General features: G+C 42.9%; 1 protein-coding gene across 2 annotated transcripts; it reads left to right on the top strand.

The window, feature by feature from the left end:
• Positions 1-1,014: 1,014 nt before the first annotated feature.
• GIMAP7 (GTPase, IMAP family member 7) lies at positions 1,015-9,559 on the top strand. Of its 2 annotated transcripts, none has more exons than XM_033408241.2 (2): positions 1,015-1,160; positions 8,092-9,559. In XM_033408241.2, the coding sequence occupies exon 2, from the start codon at positions 8,133-8,135 to the stop codon at positions 9,012-9,014; it is 882 nt and encodes a 293-aa protein (XP_033264132.1). In that variant the 5' UTR covers positions 1,015-1,160; positions 8,092-8,132; the 3' UTR covers positions 9,015-9,559. The 2 variants fall into 2 exon arrangements, with proteins under 2 accessions (XP_033264132.1, XP_033264133.1); XM_033408242.2 differs by lacking the exon at positions 1,015-1,160 and adding an exon at positions 2,043-2,232.
• The last annotated feature ends 7,142 nt before the right edge of the window (positions 9,560-16,701 follow it).

The raw sequence follows: 16,701 nt of genomic DNA, 5'->3' as shown, positions 1-16,701 counted from the left end.
CCTCAGAGCTAGCTGAGAGGCTGCCTCCCGGGCCTCAGGTCCTCAGAAAGTCTGCTGAATAAAACAGAATTCTCAACTTTTCGGTTGTGCACTTTTTTCAGTTGACAGTGTTGTGTAAATTGTTGACAAAAGCTAGAGTCTCCAGAGAATTTCAAAGCTAAACTCCTGAGAAAGCTACAACTTCTCCCATCACTGAGACTTCCACGGTCCATCTGGGCCAGACGTGTGGGTAGAGAATGCGGAAGAGCACATTCTAGTAAATTTGCACTGCTCAGACCATGTAACGCAGGAGGGGAGTCTTTGGGTCGTTAGGAGGAACAGAAAGCAGGCAGGGGAAAAGGTAGAGGAAAAGAGAAAGGTGATGGACTAGATTCCTAGAGCTGCTCTAACAGATTATTACAAACTATGAAGGTTCAAAGCAGAGACATTTATTGCTGCATAGTTCTGGGAGTTCACACTGAAAATGTTGGCAAAGCCATGCTCTCTGAAGGCTCCAGGGGGAGCGCATCCCTTGTGTGTTCCCAGCTGCTGGTGGTTGCTGGCAATCCCTGGCATTCCCTGGCTTGTAGCTGCATCACTCCAGTCTCTTTCCTCTTGCATTTTACTATAAGCAGTAAGGAGAAACCAGGCTGCACCTTCCACACTGTACTTAGAAATCTCTTCAGCTAAATATTCAAGTTCATCACTTACAAGTTCTACTCTCCACCCAGCAATAGACTGGCGCTACCCCGAGGATACACCAAGCCACGTGTCTGACTTCTTTCTTCCCCGAAGAGCCCTGCAGTCTCCCACTGCACCCAGGAGAGATGATCAGACACTGTGACTGGCTTTCCGGGCAAGATTTAGGTCATTTACTAAGGGCCTTTTGGACCCACCACAATAACCCCAAACAACAAGTATAACTTTGGAGATGTTGGTGTGATACCAGGCACACGGAGAAAAAGCTTTCAACTTGTCAAAGCTGAAGCACCCACCAAGTTACGGCGCAATATTTCTGTCTCTTTAAAGGCAAACAGTTCCTTCACTAGCCCCACCCAATCTGCTTCCTGGATCAGAGGTTTCAGAGGGTGCAAACATTTCCCCCTCATAGTTAAAGCAAAAGCACCGGCTCAAACAGTTTCTTTGGAGAAAACTTGACAACTCATCAACTCCTTCAAAAGGTGAGCCTGGCTGAGAAGAGCCCCAGAGGATAGAGCTGAGAGGGGCAGTAGGATGCAGGGAGTCTGCGTGGGGGTGGGCTCCGGCGTGAGAAGGGACCAGGTGGTGAGCAAGCAACGCAGTAAGGAGGATGCTGCCAGAGTGCTGGTGGGGGAGGGGAGAGAGGGGAGGAAAGATGTTTATGAGCATAATGTCCATACATCTCATAGTTAACATGACAAACTTTTGCTGAATACTGCACCGTCTGTCTAGTCGCTGTTGTGATAGATATTGAGTACCACTTGATAACCCAGAGTTTTCCCTTAGTAGGAAATGAGTGTCCCCAAGGCAGGTCTTCAGAGCTGGAAGGCAGTTCAGAGGCCACCCAGTCTAAACCCCTGTTTCTTTTTTTTAATTTAATTTTTATTTTATATTGGAGTAGAGTTGATTTACAACGTTGTGTAACTTTCAGGTATACAGCGCAGTGATTCCGTTATACATATACGTATATCCATTCTTTTTCAGATTCTTTTCCCATATAGGTTATTACAGAATACTGAGTAGAGTTCCCTGTGCTATACAGTAGGTCCTTGTTGATTTTACTGAAAAAGAATCAGAACCCCTGAGAGCATGGTGACTCTCCAGGGATTACCCAGGTCACTAATGACACAGGAAATGCAGAATTCACTTTGAATGCTTTCTGACACTTCACAGAGAGAAGCTGTGTCCCTAATAGGGTGGCATATGAGGTGAGGAGCGGGTGCTATGCAGAGAGGATTAGCTATGCTAAAAAAACATGTGTGTGAGACCCCCTCCTTGCCTTCCCTAATTATAGTCTTGCTAACCAGTTCACCATTCGGGAAACAGTGTGGACTGTCTTCCCCTGATCTGCCTCTGACCTGACGTGGACTACAGAATGACGGGTCCGAGAAGGAACAAGAAGAGGCCGTAGTGTGCAGTGCTTAAGAGTGAGCATGGTAGTCAGACAGACTTTGAACTGGACCCCTCTCTGCTCAACACCTATTAGCACAATGACCTTGGGCAAGTGTCTCAGAATTCTTGAGCCACATCAGTCTCCTCATTTAAAAAACTCAGGTAATAAAGTTAGCTTCCTTGCAGGTTATTTTTGCGAGTAAGTGGGACACAGTTGACCCTTGAACAACACGGATTTGAATTGTGCGGGTCCACTTACATGTGGATTTTTTTTCAATAAATACACATTCAGCTCTCCATATCCCTGGTTTTACATTGGCAGATTCAACAAAACAGGATGGAAATTTCCCTCCAATGTAGGTGGAATCTGCCAATGTGAAAGCCCTGATATGGAGGCCAAAGGTACTAGTCATTTTACCTGAGATATTTGAGCATCTGCAGACTCTGGAACACGTTGGGGTCTTGGAATCAATCCCCCCTCCACACTGATATGGAGGGATGACTGTAATATACAAAACATACTTATTAGGGTGCTTGGTATACAGTATACATTCAGTAGCGGTTACACTACACCCAGGTTATTTTTTTTATTGTGGAATTTTTTTTAACTTATTGAAAGATAGAGGGAATAATATAAGGAACTTCCATGTACCTATACCAAGCCTCAACGATTATCCATTTATGCCAGTCCTGTTTCATTTATATACTCACCACTCCCCAGCCACCCCAGATTACTTTGAAGCAAATGTCAGACCTTGTGTCACTTTATCAGTAAATATTTGAGTATGTATGTCTGAAAGATAAAGACCATTTAAAAAAATTACCAGACTCAGACTTCAAAAAGCAACGAGAATTTCTAGAAAATTACCAGTTATATTCACATTGCCCTGATTGTCTCATAATTTTAAAAATTGTTTGAAGTTGCGCCCAAATGAGGTCCATAAATTGCAATTCACTGATATCTCTTAAATTTAACTTAACACATAGGTTTCTACCTTCCTTGTTTCTTGCTATAAAATTTCTTTAAGAAAGGGGAGGTCTTTTGTCCAGCAGAATTGGAAGTGTACACTTTGCTGATTACGTCCCCAAAATGTCACCTGCTCTTCTAGTTCCAGTGTTTTGTGTGCATCCTGTTTAGGGAGAAGCTTGGTCAGATTAAAGTTTGGCTGGTGTTTTGGTGGGAGTACTTCACAGGTGCAGTTGTTAACGTCAATCAGAAGGCACATAATGTTTGGTTGTCTCAGATATTAATGATTACCTTGAGTATATGTTTCCTTAAGGGTCACAAATTATGATATTCTAATTCTATCATTCTTTCTTCATTTAATAGATGGAATAAACCTATAAAAAGAAACTTCCCCTCAACAATCCTTTCATTTCCACGAGGCACAGTTATATAAGAAAGACAAGATAAATGCTTTGTTCTTTCCCTTTGTCAACGTTCAGAATGACATACTCCTAGCATACTCCAAAGGGAACAACTGACTTCTTCTAAGAAGATGACATTGCTATGAACACATAGATTTTAACTTATTTGATATATTTCAATCCCTTGAAATCATTATTCTTACTGATGCTCAAACTGTCTCATCTTTGTCCTGTTGGGGATCGTCTTCAAGTTGGCTCTTAAGCCCTTTTGATGGGATCCTAGTAATTTTTTTCATAGCATCCTTGCTGTCTAGTATGACAAGATGGTCTATGCTCAACTCTTACATTGCCTGGCCCAGACCTGGAATCCATACTTTCTCCTAAGAGCCCTAAATTTTTGGTAGGAAATGGCGTTTGAAGATTACAATCTGGCACTAAGGGTGCTCATTGTTGCTGGGCTCATCATTGTTTTTATGCCTTTTCAATGGATTTCAAAACTATACAAACACACACACGCACATACACACAACTAAGAATAGGATTCCCGAAAACAATTTTCTGCAGGTTTTCTTTTTGGGGCGGGGGGGGCGTTGCTTAACTATATCCTACTGGGGATGGACAAAGAAACTACTGCATTGTCAAGTCTCTAGGACCAATTTTTTTGTGGTTCATCCACCACACAAAATACAATCTGGCTAGTTTGTTTCATTTGCTTTTTACTAGTATTTTGAAATATAATTTTTGCTGTATAATACATGCTTTCAAGATCAAATCTATGAAATCTAAGTATATCCAAAGTAGTCTAGTTCCCAGCGTCTATTCCCAGCTTCCCTCCACCCTGTTTTTTCCATCCCCATATAAGTAGCTTTTTTGTCTGCTTACTTTTCAGATTATCCTGCCATTGCTTTTACGTATGATTGAAAAAATATATATATTACATTTTATATATGTAGGCTCCGGTCCTCCTGGTTAGAGAAATGATAGTAAACTGTTCATTATTTTCACCACTTGGCTTTTTTTGCTTAATGATATATCCTGGAGATGTCTCCATAGCTGGACATAAAGATAGATCTCATTCTGTTTTAGTTGGCTAGTACTGCACTGTGTGAATGTACCTTAGTTTATTCAACCAGGCCCGTCCTGATGGGCATTTGATAGGTTTTTGGTCTTTTGCTGTTTCAAGTAGTCGTGCAGTAAACAGCCTTCTGCATAATTTTTTTCTGTATTTTTGTCAGTGTACCTTTGGGATAAATCCCAAAATTGAGGTTGATAATCAAAGGGTAAATGCACATGTACTTTTGCGAGATATTGCTGACTTCTCCTCTAGATGTTTTTTTTTTTTTTTTTTTTTTTCGGTATGCGGGCCTCTCACTGTTGTGGCCTCTCCCGTTACGGGGCACAGGTTCCGGATGCGCAGGCTCAGCGGCCATGGCTCACGGGCCCAGCCGCTCCGCGGCATGTGGGATCCTCCCGTACCGGGGCACGAACCCGCATCCCCTGCATCGGCAGGCGGACTCTCAACCTCTGCGCCACCAGGGAAGCTCTCCTCTAGATGTTTTACACTGCTTTTCCATTCGCACTAGCCATGTGGGAGAGCACTTGTCTCCCCTATACCTTTTACCAGTATATTATGCCAGCAAACTTTTGGATTTTCCCAAACCTGTAGGTGAGAAATCGTATCTTAGTGTAATATTAAATAATTAATTTAATTTTTCTATGTTTTTATATATTTTTCTCTATTACAAGTGAATGTTAGTCTCTTTTAATATATTCAAGGGATATTTACATTTTTTTCTTTGAACTGTTTATTTGTATCTCTTTCTCCATTTTTTATCGTGTTGCTGGTCTTTTGTTTCTCTACTTTTAGATATTCTTTGCTTTCTTTTTTTATTTTGTAATTCAATTATAGTTGATTTACAATACTGTGTTAGTTTTAGGTGTACAGCAAAGTAATTCAGTTATATATATATTTTTTCTGATTCTTTTGCATTATGGGTTATTACAAGATATTGAATATAGTTCCCTGTGCTATACAGTAAATCCTTGTTGCTTTTGTATTTTATATATAGTGGTATGTATCCATAAATCCCATATTCCTAATTTATCCCTCTTCCGCCACTTTCCCCTTTGGTAATCAGAAGTTTGTTTTCTATGTCTGTGAGTCTGTTTCTGTTTTGTAAATAAGTTTATTTGTATTTTTTTTAGATTCCACATGTAAGTGATATCGTATAATATTTGCCTTTCTTTGTCTGACTTACTTCTCTCAATATGATAATCTCTAGGCCCATCCACGTAGCTGCAAATGGCATTATTTCATTTTATTTATGGCTGAGTAATATTCCATTGTATATATGTACCACATCTTCTTTACCTATTCATCTGTCAATGGACTTTTAGATTGTTTCCATGTCTTGGCTATTGTAAATGGTGCTGCTAAGAACATAGGGGTGCATGTATCTTTTCAAATTAGAGTTTTGTCCAGATATATGCCCAGGAGTGGGATTGCTAGATCATATGGTAACAATATTTTCAGTTTTTTGTGGATCTGCCATACCGTTCTCCATAGCGGCTGCGCCAAATTACATTCCTACCAGCAGTGTAGGAAGGTTCCCTTCTCTACACATTTTCTCCAGCATTTATTTATTTATTTATTTATTTATTTTGCGGTACGCGGGCCTCTCACTGTTGTGGCCTCTCCCATTGCGGAGCACAGTCTCTGGACGCGCAGGCTCAGCGGCCATGGCTCACGGGCCCAGCCGCTCCGCGGCATGTGGGATCTTCCCAGACCGGGGCACAAACCCGTGTCCCCTGCATCGGCAGGCGGACTCTCAACCACTGCGCCACCAGGGAAGCCCTCCAGCATTTATTATTTGTAGACTTTTTGATCATGGCCATTCTGACTGCTGTGAGGTGATACATCATTTTAGTTTTGATTTGCATTTCTTCAATAATTAGTGATGCTGAGCATCTTTTCATGTGGTTGTTGGTCATCTGTATAGATATTCTTGGTGTAAAAGGAAAATTGCCCCTTGCCCCTCTTTTATATAAGTTGACATTTGTGTTTTAATTTGTGTATGGAGGATTATTTACTTGTTTGTTTGCCTCACATTATCTTTTTGATTTTTATGTAATCAAATTTAGGAGTCTTTTTCCTTACTCTATTTCAAATCTTAGAAATATTTTCCCACCCCCAGGTTACAATGATTTATCCATGTTTCTTCTATTATCATATGGATTTTTTTTTTACATTTAAATTTCTGATCTATTTGGAATTTGAATGGCGTCAGGAGGTGGATGCAGTTTTATCTTTTTCTGTCTTGTTATCTCAGTGTTGCTTATTAGTCCATCTTTTTTCCCATTGATGTGAGATGCTGCCTTATTGAATATAAATGTAATATAATATAACTGAATTGAATATAAATGAATATAGTATGATCAGTTTGGTCTACTCCTGAATTTTCTGTTTTTGTTTCACTGTTCTCTCTATCCATGCACCAACATCATACTGCTTTAATTATACAAAGTATAATGTTCTACTATCTGGTAGAGCTAGTCTTCCCTCATTTTTCTTTTCTTGATTGCCAAGGCTAATTTTCTTTTGTCTTCATCCAAATGAACTTTATAATCAACTATTTTAGTTGCATGAAAAAAAAAGCGATGAAAAAAATTTTTATATTTATGTAAAATCATGTTAAAGAAGTATCTATTCATTTAAATTTTATGATTTAAACATGAATCAGTGTTGGGCTTCCCTGGTGACTCAGTGGTTAAGAATCCACCTGCCAATGCAGGGAACATGGGTTCGAGCCCTGGTCTGGGAAGATCCCACATGCCGCGGAGCAATTAAGCCCGTGCACCACAACTACTGAGCCTGCGCTCTAGAGCCCGTGAGCCACAACTACTGAAGCCCGCATGCCTAGAGCCCATGTTCTGCAACAAGAGAAGCCACCGCAATGAGAAGCCCTCATACTGCAATGAAGAATAGCCCCGGGTCGCCGCAACTAGAGAATGCCCGTGTGCAGCAACAAAGACCCAATGCAGCCAAAAATAAATAAATACATAAATAAATTTATTTAAAAGAAAAGAACATGAATTAGTGTTGAATTTGGCCAAATGTCTTTTCTGCACCTAGTTCCTTTTCTTCTTAACCTATTAATGGGATGTGTTGCAACAATCAATTTCCTCATGTTGAACCACCCTAGTATTTCTGAAACAGTAGTACTTAATCAACGTGTATTGCTTTTTAGTGTCTAATAATTTATTTAGGATATTTGAATCAATACTCACACATGAGACGTGTATCTCTTTATTTGTTGGTGAAATCGTGGTTAGCTTTTGGGATCAACATTACACTTGCTTCATAGAAAGAGCTGAATGTTTTCCTTCCTTTTTATGTGATCAGGAATTGTTTAAGTAGCACTGAGATTATCAGCTCTTTAAAGGTTTCAGTTAATTCCATGTGAAACCATCTGGACATGACTGTTTTGTGGGGATACTCTTTAAGTACTTTGTTATTTCTTCCACAGCAATTGAGCTGTTTATGTGTAATAGAATATTACATATTTGCAGGGAGGAAAAGAAAGAAAAAAAGAGTTGGGAATGGTTCCAACTTGCCCAGATTGACCCTTTTTCCCTCTCCTTCTTTTTCTTAAGATCTTGTGGGTACCTAAGCCCCAGGGCCTCTTGATATAAACATGGCTGATGCCCAGGACAATGCTCTGAGGATCGTGCTGGTCGGGAAGACTGGAAATGGGAAAAGTGCCACAGCAAACACCATCCTCGGGAGAAAGGAATTCGAGTCTAAGATTGCTGCCCAGGCTGTTACCAAAACTTGTCAGAAAGCATCCCGGAAGTGGGAGGGGCGAGACCTTCTCGTTGTTGACACCCCAGGGCTCTTCGACACCAAGGAGAGCCTGAACACCACCTGCAAGGAAATCAGCCGCTGTGTCCTCGCCTCCTGCCCCGGACCTCACGCCATCATCTTGGTCATGCAGCTGGGCCGCTACACGGAGGAAGAGCAGAAAACCGTGGCGTTGATCAAGGCTATGTTTGGGGAACCAGCCATGAAGCACATGATCGTCTTGTTCACTCGCAAAGAGGAACTGGAGGACCGCAGCCTAAGCGACTTTTTGCAGACTGCGGACGTAAACCTGCGAAGCATCCTCCAGGAGTGTGGAGACCGCTGCTGTACCTTCAGTAACAACAGTACAGACTGGGCTGAGAAGGAAGCTCAGGTGCGGGAGCTGGTGGAGATGATAGAGAAGATGGTGCAGAACAACCGGGGGGCTTACTTTTCCGATGCCATATACAAGGACATAGAGGAAAAGCTGAGAAAGCAGGAGGAAGTCTTGAAGAAAATCTACACTGATCAATTAGAAAAGGAAATTAAACTAGTAGAAAAGGAATATGCCCATAGACCACAGGAAGCAAAGGAGGAACAAATAAAATTGCTAATGCAGAAGCATGATGAACGAATGAAAAATATAAGGGAAGAAGCCAAGGAGAATATATTTCAAGTTGTTTTCAAGGAGATTAAAAATGTGCTTTCAAAAATATGGCAAATGTTTTGGAAGTAGTGTCAATTTTATTTTTACTTCTCAATTTACTATAACTTGTTAATAGGCAGTTTGCATTTCCCAAAGAGGACTAAACCCATAAACTGAAACCATATCTTCTTTCTGACGTCTTCTTAGACCCTGACCTTGTTACTCTTTCCATTGAGTTATGGGTCTATGTCCCCTGCCTTGAAATTGGATGGACTTTGTGACCGCTTCGATAAATTCTGGGTGGTTGAAGCAACACCATGTGACTTCCAAGGTTAGAAAGGGAAAATGTCTCCTTGCTGTCTCGGGGTGCTTGCCCTTGGAATTTGGCCACCATGTTGTGAGGAAGCCCCAGTCACCCACATGAAGAGGACTTGAAGTCACTGGCCCACTCCCCTGGCTGATATTTCAGCTGCCAGCCAGAAGCAGCTTGCCGGTCATGGAAGCGAGGTGACACCGAAGTGCATTCTCCAGTTGCCAACGGATGGAGCCGCAAAGAGCAAAGATGAGCCATCCCCACGGGGTCCTGCCCACCTTTCAGATTCATGAGAAAAATAAATGATTGTTGATGTTTTAAACCACTAAGTTTGGGGATGGTTTGTTACGCAGTGAGAGCTAACCAGAATGAAATATCTTCCCAGCACATTCCCCACGATACCCGGCTCCCAGCTGTCCTTCTACACAATGCCAGTGAATGTAAGAGGTTATGAAATTGACATAAGCAGGCAATGATCTATTTCAGAGAGTTCAAAGAGTCAATTTAGGAAGATTCAAATAAGAAAGCCTGCATACGTTCAGTGTCAGCCCCACTGGTAATGTGTCTTATGTCAGTCCACATCTATGGTACTCTGTTAGTGAAGCACCAGGCTTCTCTGGCACCATTCCTCTGTGGTTCATGGAGATGTGGACGTTGATAAATCCTCTGATTTTTTTTTTCTGTCTCTCTCTTTTTTTAAGGTACCATCCTAACTTTAAATGTCCCTGCTGTACCTTAGAAATCTCTTCTGTGCCAAATATTTTTCTTGCGTCTGCAGATCCACAGTTCACCCTTCTTTCACTCTAGCTTTTTGCCTGGGAGGCTGATCTATATGGACTACATCAGTGGGATCTCTCGCTCTCTGACTTTTGCTCCGTTTCTGCCAATGGGGAATCCAAGCAGGAGAGCTCTTGAGGATAGAAAAGCAGGGTCAGGGTATCTGTTTTCCTGCCTCTCTCCCTGCAGGGGCCTCTCCCACTAGCTGCAACCCTAAGCCGGAAGCTCATAACTCCTCCCCTGGAAGCTCTCTACCCAGCTCTCCTTCTGGGTTCCAGCTTTTGTTCACCCCTTAGGGTAAGGACGTAATTTCCTCACTGTTACTAGCCCTCTCCCTTGTCATTTCCAAACCACAGCTTGTAGGAAGCCCCTGCACTAGGCTCTCCTCCAACTACTTCATTATACTGAGCCATCTGTTTTCTGCTGGAATCCTGATTGATACATCTTATGATACCTACTTCTTTTTCTCTTTCAGAGCATCCCCTGACTTTTGTTGTTGTTGTTTTTCAATTCCCTCTAGTGTTTTCTGCCAGCAGAAAAATCTCTCCTGACTGTTGAAATCTCTGGGACAAGTTTACCCACATGGACTGTGACATTGGCAGTGAGCAGATAAAAGGTTCTGTCTTGCTAAAATAATTGCAAACCTTCGAAGTTAGAGGGATGATTCTATATCATTTATAATGATGGCAGATAACCCAAACTCAAATTGTTGGAATTTTTACAGCTGTCCTTTGCTTTCCCCATGAATGTGACTGAGAGTATTTACTGCACTGGTGAAATTTAGGGAGGCAGGGATTCGAGATCAAATCTGGAGAAAATAGGATCCCAGATACCTGCTCATTCTAAGGTTCATCACAAATATTATGAATGGAGTAAAGACAGCAGGGAAGAAAAGCCCATTGTGAGAAAACATTCATAATATATGTTGTGACATAACACCGCTGGTCCAAACTGCTATTCCCGATACCACAATTCTTGTATTTAGAGGTAGTTCCTTGTGAGTGATTCATCAGTGCAATATTATCTCTAGAGAGCGAACGATTCATGCACTGCCCTGACACTTTCATTTAAGAGCCGTTTAAATGACATTTTCTCTCAGCAACTTGCAGAAGCATTATTAATTCAATTAACTTGTGTGTATCTAGGCGTACGTTAGGGCCTATGGACGATGCAGCTTATATTCCACTTTGGAAGGTAAGACATGCCCAGAGGAGAAATGAGTAAATCAAATAAAAATCATCGACATTACCTTCTCCCGTGTCGAAGGAATTCTTGCCCGCTCGACTATCTTCACAATCCTTACATCCCAGTTTTCTCTGAAGGTGGTTCTGAGTTCTGAGGTCTCTGGAAATTCCAGCATTTTTTGTGTGCATCATTCCTAATTGTTGAAATATGTGAGAGCCATGACCCATAATTGGGGAATATAAGTAGGATTCATAGAAGAAGACTTGAGGAAGAATTCAGGGCTTGAAATCTCCTGTGAAGGATGTATAGGATGTGTCCATGTGGGTGCCTGGAATGATTAATCATGCTTCTCTTCAGAAACAGGAAAGTTAGGGTCTGCAGATAAGATCATTGGGGTAGACTCAGGAGTCACAGTACTGAATTAGGTTTGTGACAAGCTGAGTAGCAGACGTCAAAGGGCGGGTCCAATGTAAACGTCCTACATTGAAATTTTCGACTGAAGGTTATGTGAGAGGCCTGGGGTGAATGTGACAGGATATTAACATAAATGTGAATTTCAGCTGAGTCCTCAGTATTGCCAACACCCCCACATTCCAAAGGCATACACTAGAAGATCTGGGCAGGTCCTGCCAAGGAAGGAGCTGGAAACCAGTTAGGTGAGGTTTAGCTCTTCAACTAATTCGGTAGGTATTTGAAGAGGTCAAGAGGAAAGGGCTTTTGAAAAGAGGACATTCTGATCATAAGAACAACAGCCTTTAGGATTGGCAAACTTTTGGGCTTCATCTCGAGAGTAATTGGCTCCCTGGTAAAGACAGGGATCTATGTGTAACCGTGTGATTTAATAAGGGAGGCTCCACGGGGACTCCACTTGCGTGCCCTACCCAACAGGACAACACTTCCCTCTCACCTCCCAGCAAGTAAGGTGGCCCCTTGGGCTTTGATGCTGCCAGAGGACATGAGTGGTGTATGGTAAGAGATTCCTGGGAGGACCTGACCTGTGTCCTCTGGAGTTCAGCGTTGGAGTCGGGTGCTCCTGTGGGAAATATAATCCAAAAGGACGTTACTGTTTGTCAGAGGGTAAAGACTGAAGAGGCTGATTGGAAGCAACCATAACTTTCACTGACTGTGGGGCAAAAGTATGTGCTCCCCATAAGTCAATGCGGGCCACACAGGAGGGAGCCAGCCAAAGGCAGGCTGAGGGGACTTGCCCGGAAGTCCACCAGGGATCGCACCCGTGCTCGGAACTGGAGTTGAAGTGACCAGCTGGGGGGAGATGGTGGCTATCAGTCGGACTTGTGATTGCAGATTTCCAGGGAGACTCTGCAAGGAGTCATTAATGGGGCCCCATGAGGAAAAGAGCCACGAAGTGTGCTTCCATCCCCCAAAGCCAGATTACACCTGCCTTGTCTTCAATGGTTTTTCCTCTTCTCCTCCAACCCACGAGGGGTCACAACCAAGGCGAGTGACGGGGGGAGGAGGTGGCGAAGGGCAGGGTGGGGAGAGATATCTGGAAGAAGCCCTGTGCACACTGCTGGTCCTTCAGCGGAAGCAGGCACCAGCCAGGGGAAGGAGACGCTTTACCCTGCAGTGAAATTCCGAGTTTGATTATTGGGTTGGATGTTGTAATTACACAAATGGGACTAACAGAGACCGGAGAGGGTTTGCGCTTAGGGCAGAAGCTATCCAAGACTTCCTTCATGAGGCACTGATGGACCCAGTTTGACGGGCCAGTAGGAGACAAGAGTAAATGTCTTCCTTCTTTGCCCTCCCTTCTTCGTGAAGCCTGTCTTATTTAATCACAGGCTCAGCCACAGGTCACCTTCTTTGCTATGGAGCAGATCACGCTAGAGAAGAATGCCAAGATCTTGCCAATCCTCTTCCTGTAAGAGTGGCGCTGCGTGCTTCCCGTGAGTGGTGTAGCAGGAGTCCAGGGAAGCGCTCTGCTCGTGCAGATTATGGAAAGAAATTTGACATGACCACATTCCCAGAGGGGTACTTATGTGTACATCCCACACAGTCAAAGGATTCAGAGGGATGGAGTAGGGCTTGCAATATCTGAAGGGGGGGAAGTGTCCCTAAGAGCCCTGAGCCTTATTTTCTCACGGTCAATCCGAGCGGAGCCTTACCAGCTAAAAATCTGTGCCATGGAGTCTCCCCGTCCTTGGGAGAGGACAGGCAGTAAGGCTCACTGCTATGAATAGGAGACTGTCACAGCAAGTTTATGGTGTGAGCTGTGGCCAAAGTTCCGACCGTTCTTAGAGATCACAACTTGACCTATGGAGAACGGATTTACCTTGTGCCGGGGTCTCAATCTGGTGAACAGGGTCAATGACCCAACTTGAAAGCATGCTTCTGGTTGAAAATAAAAAGAAACTACAGGGCTTCCCTGGTGGCGCAGTGGTTGAGAGTCCGCCTGCCGATGCAGGGGACACGGGTTCGTGCCCCGGTCCAGGAAGATCCCACATGTTGTGGAGAGGCTGGGCCCGTGAGCCATGGCCGCTGAGCCTGTGCGTCTGGAGCCTGTGCTCCGCAGCGGGAGAGGCCACAGCAGAGAGAGGCCCGTGTACCGCAAAAAAAAAAAAAAAAAGAAGCTACAAATCAGAGACTTGTTTTCCACTGTGGCTTTTAAGTTCAAAGATGACTCCAGCAGAAGGGGTTCCAGAGATGTTGAGTAATGAGCCCCAAGGTCAAAGGAGGCACGTTTGAGACAGAGCCATCATTTGTAAAGTGCTGCGTGTATAATCCAGGAACGACCAAAAGTTCATTGGAAGGGTAATTTGTTGAACATAGAGGCAAAATCGCATCCTTTCTGGAAGGTATACACACAGAGAAGCCCTTGGTAAGTTCACCCAGCAAGTCTTGAATGATAGCCAACAAAGCCTGTCCTTACTGAACGCTGACATTTCTCTGAGAAAAGCTGCTCTCCAAACTAGAATGGCCTTGGACGTGATCCCTGCCTGGCAAGGAGGCACCCGTGCCATTGTCCGAACAGAATGCAGTGTGTTCCTACTGATGAGACTGTTAATGTATCATCTTTACTGAGTCACATGAGGGCACAAGTGAAGCCCCTGAGTGATCCGACCCCCCTACCTGGGCACCTAGTAAATCAGTGGTTCCGATCATAGGTTCTTGGTAGAAAAAGTTGGTCATTGATTTGGGGAATCATTGTCTTTACCTGCGTTTTCTCTTGCATGTGACTGTATTGTTGCTGTGACATCTGCCACCAATGCAGCCAGGGAGCTACCAAAGGAGCCACCTCCGTGCTAGCGAAAGCCCTCGCTGACCGCCAGGGCGCGTTGCGCGAGCCGCGAGCCTGTGACATCGCGAGAGCGGGTCACGGGGCTTGAGAGTTGGACCTAAGAACTAGACCCAGCCAGTTGGGGGCTCCCCACCTACTCCGCTGTCCTTGGTATGTGTGTTCTGCTTGGCTTCCCCACTCCCAGAAGCCTCCCCAAGGATACAGCCTTGAGTAGAAATTGACACCATCTGGATGCTAGACAGGACCGAACCCACTGAAGGCCTCTGTATAAAGGTTGACGATTCTGGCAGACACGGGTGGAGAGCTATTCTCCTCGTGGCCGCTCAGGACAAGCCTTGTAAGTTCCTTGCTTATTAAACCTGCCGGCTGCCCACCTGGGGTGGTCTGCCTCACCGTCGGGTTTCAGATGACACCTGGGAAGATCCCGAGGACGTTGCAAACCAACTTATATTTTTAAACATCAGTCTCATCTATATTTATAAACAAATATAAAAAATGGAATATCCAAGGCAATTGTTCTCAAATTTCTCTCTTCTTGTTAAAAAGCATCTCGATTATCCAAAACTCTTCCTAGATTGGGTTGCATTCTCTGAGATTTGCAATCAGCAAGTTGCCATGTTGCAGAATAGGACTTTGTAGGTATTCCCTTTCCACACTGTTGGCGTTTAACCTGCCTTCTCACTCTTGGTCCTCTTTACCATATGTTCCCTGATTGTTTTTTCTTACATAAGTGAACATCTTCTATACTTATTTTATAATTCACACACTATTCCTTTTTTGCTTCTTTTCTGTCCCTTCAAGGAACGCTGAAAGGCCCGGAGGGCAAGGATCTTTACCTTGCTATTGCCTAAAACAGTGCTTGGCACATAACAGGCTCGCAAGAAACACTGAATGAAAATTCTATCTCATTTGATATTTTGTTCTTGTTTGTTTAGAATCGGATTGCTGTATTTGCCTCTACTTCTGCTTTCAACCTATCTCAAGTTTCATGTTTTAGATTTGGATTTCCTTTGCAATCCACTCCAAACAATATTTATTTTTGATCGGAAATCTTTGATGTATTTATCGTAGTTATAATTTATGATCTATTTGGATGCATTTGTAATATTTTATTTTTTGCTTTCCACTTGTCCAACCTGTTTCATAGTTTTTCTTTCTTCTTTGTGCCTTAAGTTGGATTATTTGGTTCTTCTTTTCACATTCTATTTTGTTTTCTACTCAGTTGGAAATTATATACACTCTTCCTAATTTTCTTAGTGGCCACAGCACATATTCTTTTTTCAAAATTTTTAAATTTTTTATACCATTTTTAAGGGTTACATGCCATTTACAGTAATTACAAAATATTGGCTATATTCCTCATACAACACATATTCTTAACAAAGTCTAAAAGGAATCTATATTTTAACCTTCCTCTTATACAACAAATTACTATAGAACATTTAAACTCCATTCCCACCTTCCACCCCATCTATGCATTATTGTTGTGTATTTTTTTCCTTTTTAAGCCCTAGAAGTTATTACCATTATCTTCTCTCCCTTTCTTTGTCTTTCCTTCCTTCTTTCTTTCCTTCCTTCCTTCCTTCCTTCCTTTCTTTCTTTCTTCTTTCTTTCTTCTTTCTTTTCAACCTCTGATTTACTATCTGTGATTACTTTCCTCTTGCCTCAAGCACACTCTTTACAAATTCTCTTAGTGAGGTTGTGCTGGCGGCAAGAACTCTCAGTCTTTGTTGTCAATGTGGTTTTGAGAAGCAGACTTTAAATTCTCCAGGGCTGGTGAAATATCCTCAGAGTGACAGCTAGCTGCTGTGCTCCACTTGCCTACCTTCACTTAGTTCCGCGTCTGAGAAAGGTTATTTTCTTGCCTGCTCACCTGTGCTTTTAAGAAAATGTGTGTAATATTTTTCAGTATTGTTAGTTGATTTCAGTGGGAGGATTAGTAATCTAGATATCTGAAAGAGAAGTTGATTTTTATGTTCGGTTAGTCTTTTCCTGGTTTTGTTTCCTGTGCGTATGGCTCCCTGTAGGGTTATTTTTGCTGTTTATCGTTGTCTCTTTCAACTGTCTCTCATATCGCAGTTTTTCGTCAAACAGCAGCTCTCCCTGACTGCCTCTTCGTAGTTTGGAATAAATCATTAGAAAACCTGGAAGTTCCACGTCTGAGTGAGGGTGCCGACTGCAGGCTTCACCTGAGGTGACTGCAGGACAGGCTGTTATGTAGAGGGAATGCAAAATGCCAGAAT

Source organism: Orcinus orca, chromosome 9 (assembly GCF_937001465.1).
Source record: "Orcinus orca chromosome 9, mOrcOrc1.1, whole genome shotgun sequence".
In the NCBI taxonomy this organism is placed as follows: Eukaryota; Metazoa; Chordata; class Mammalia; order Artiodactyla; family Delphinidae; genus Orcinus; species Orcinus orca.
The sequence above is the reverse complement of the archived record's forward strand: the minus strand, read 5'-3'. Positions and strand labels throughout refer to the sequence as shown.

What these genes read in the sequence shown, in the direction of transcription:
- GIMAP7 (XM_033408241.2), top strand. Translation starts at nt 8,133, where the DNA reads ATGGCTGATGCCCAGGACAATGCTCTGAGGATCGTGCTGGTCGGGAAG.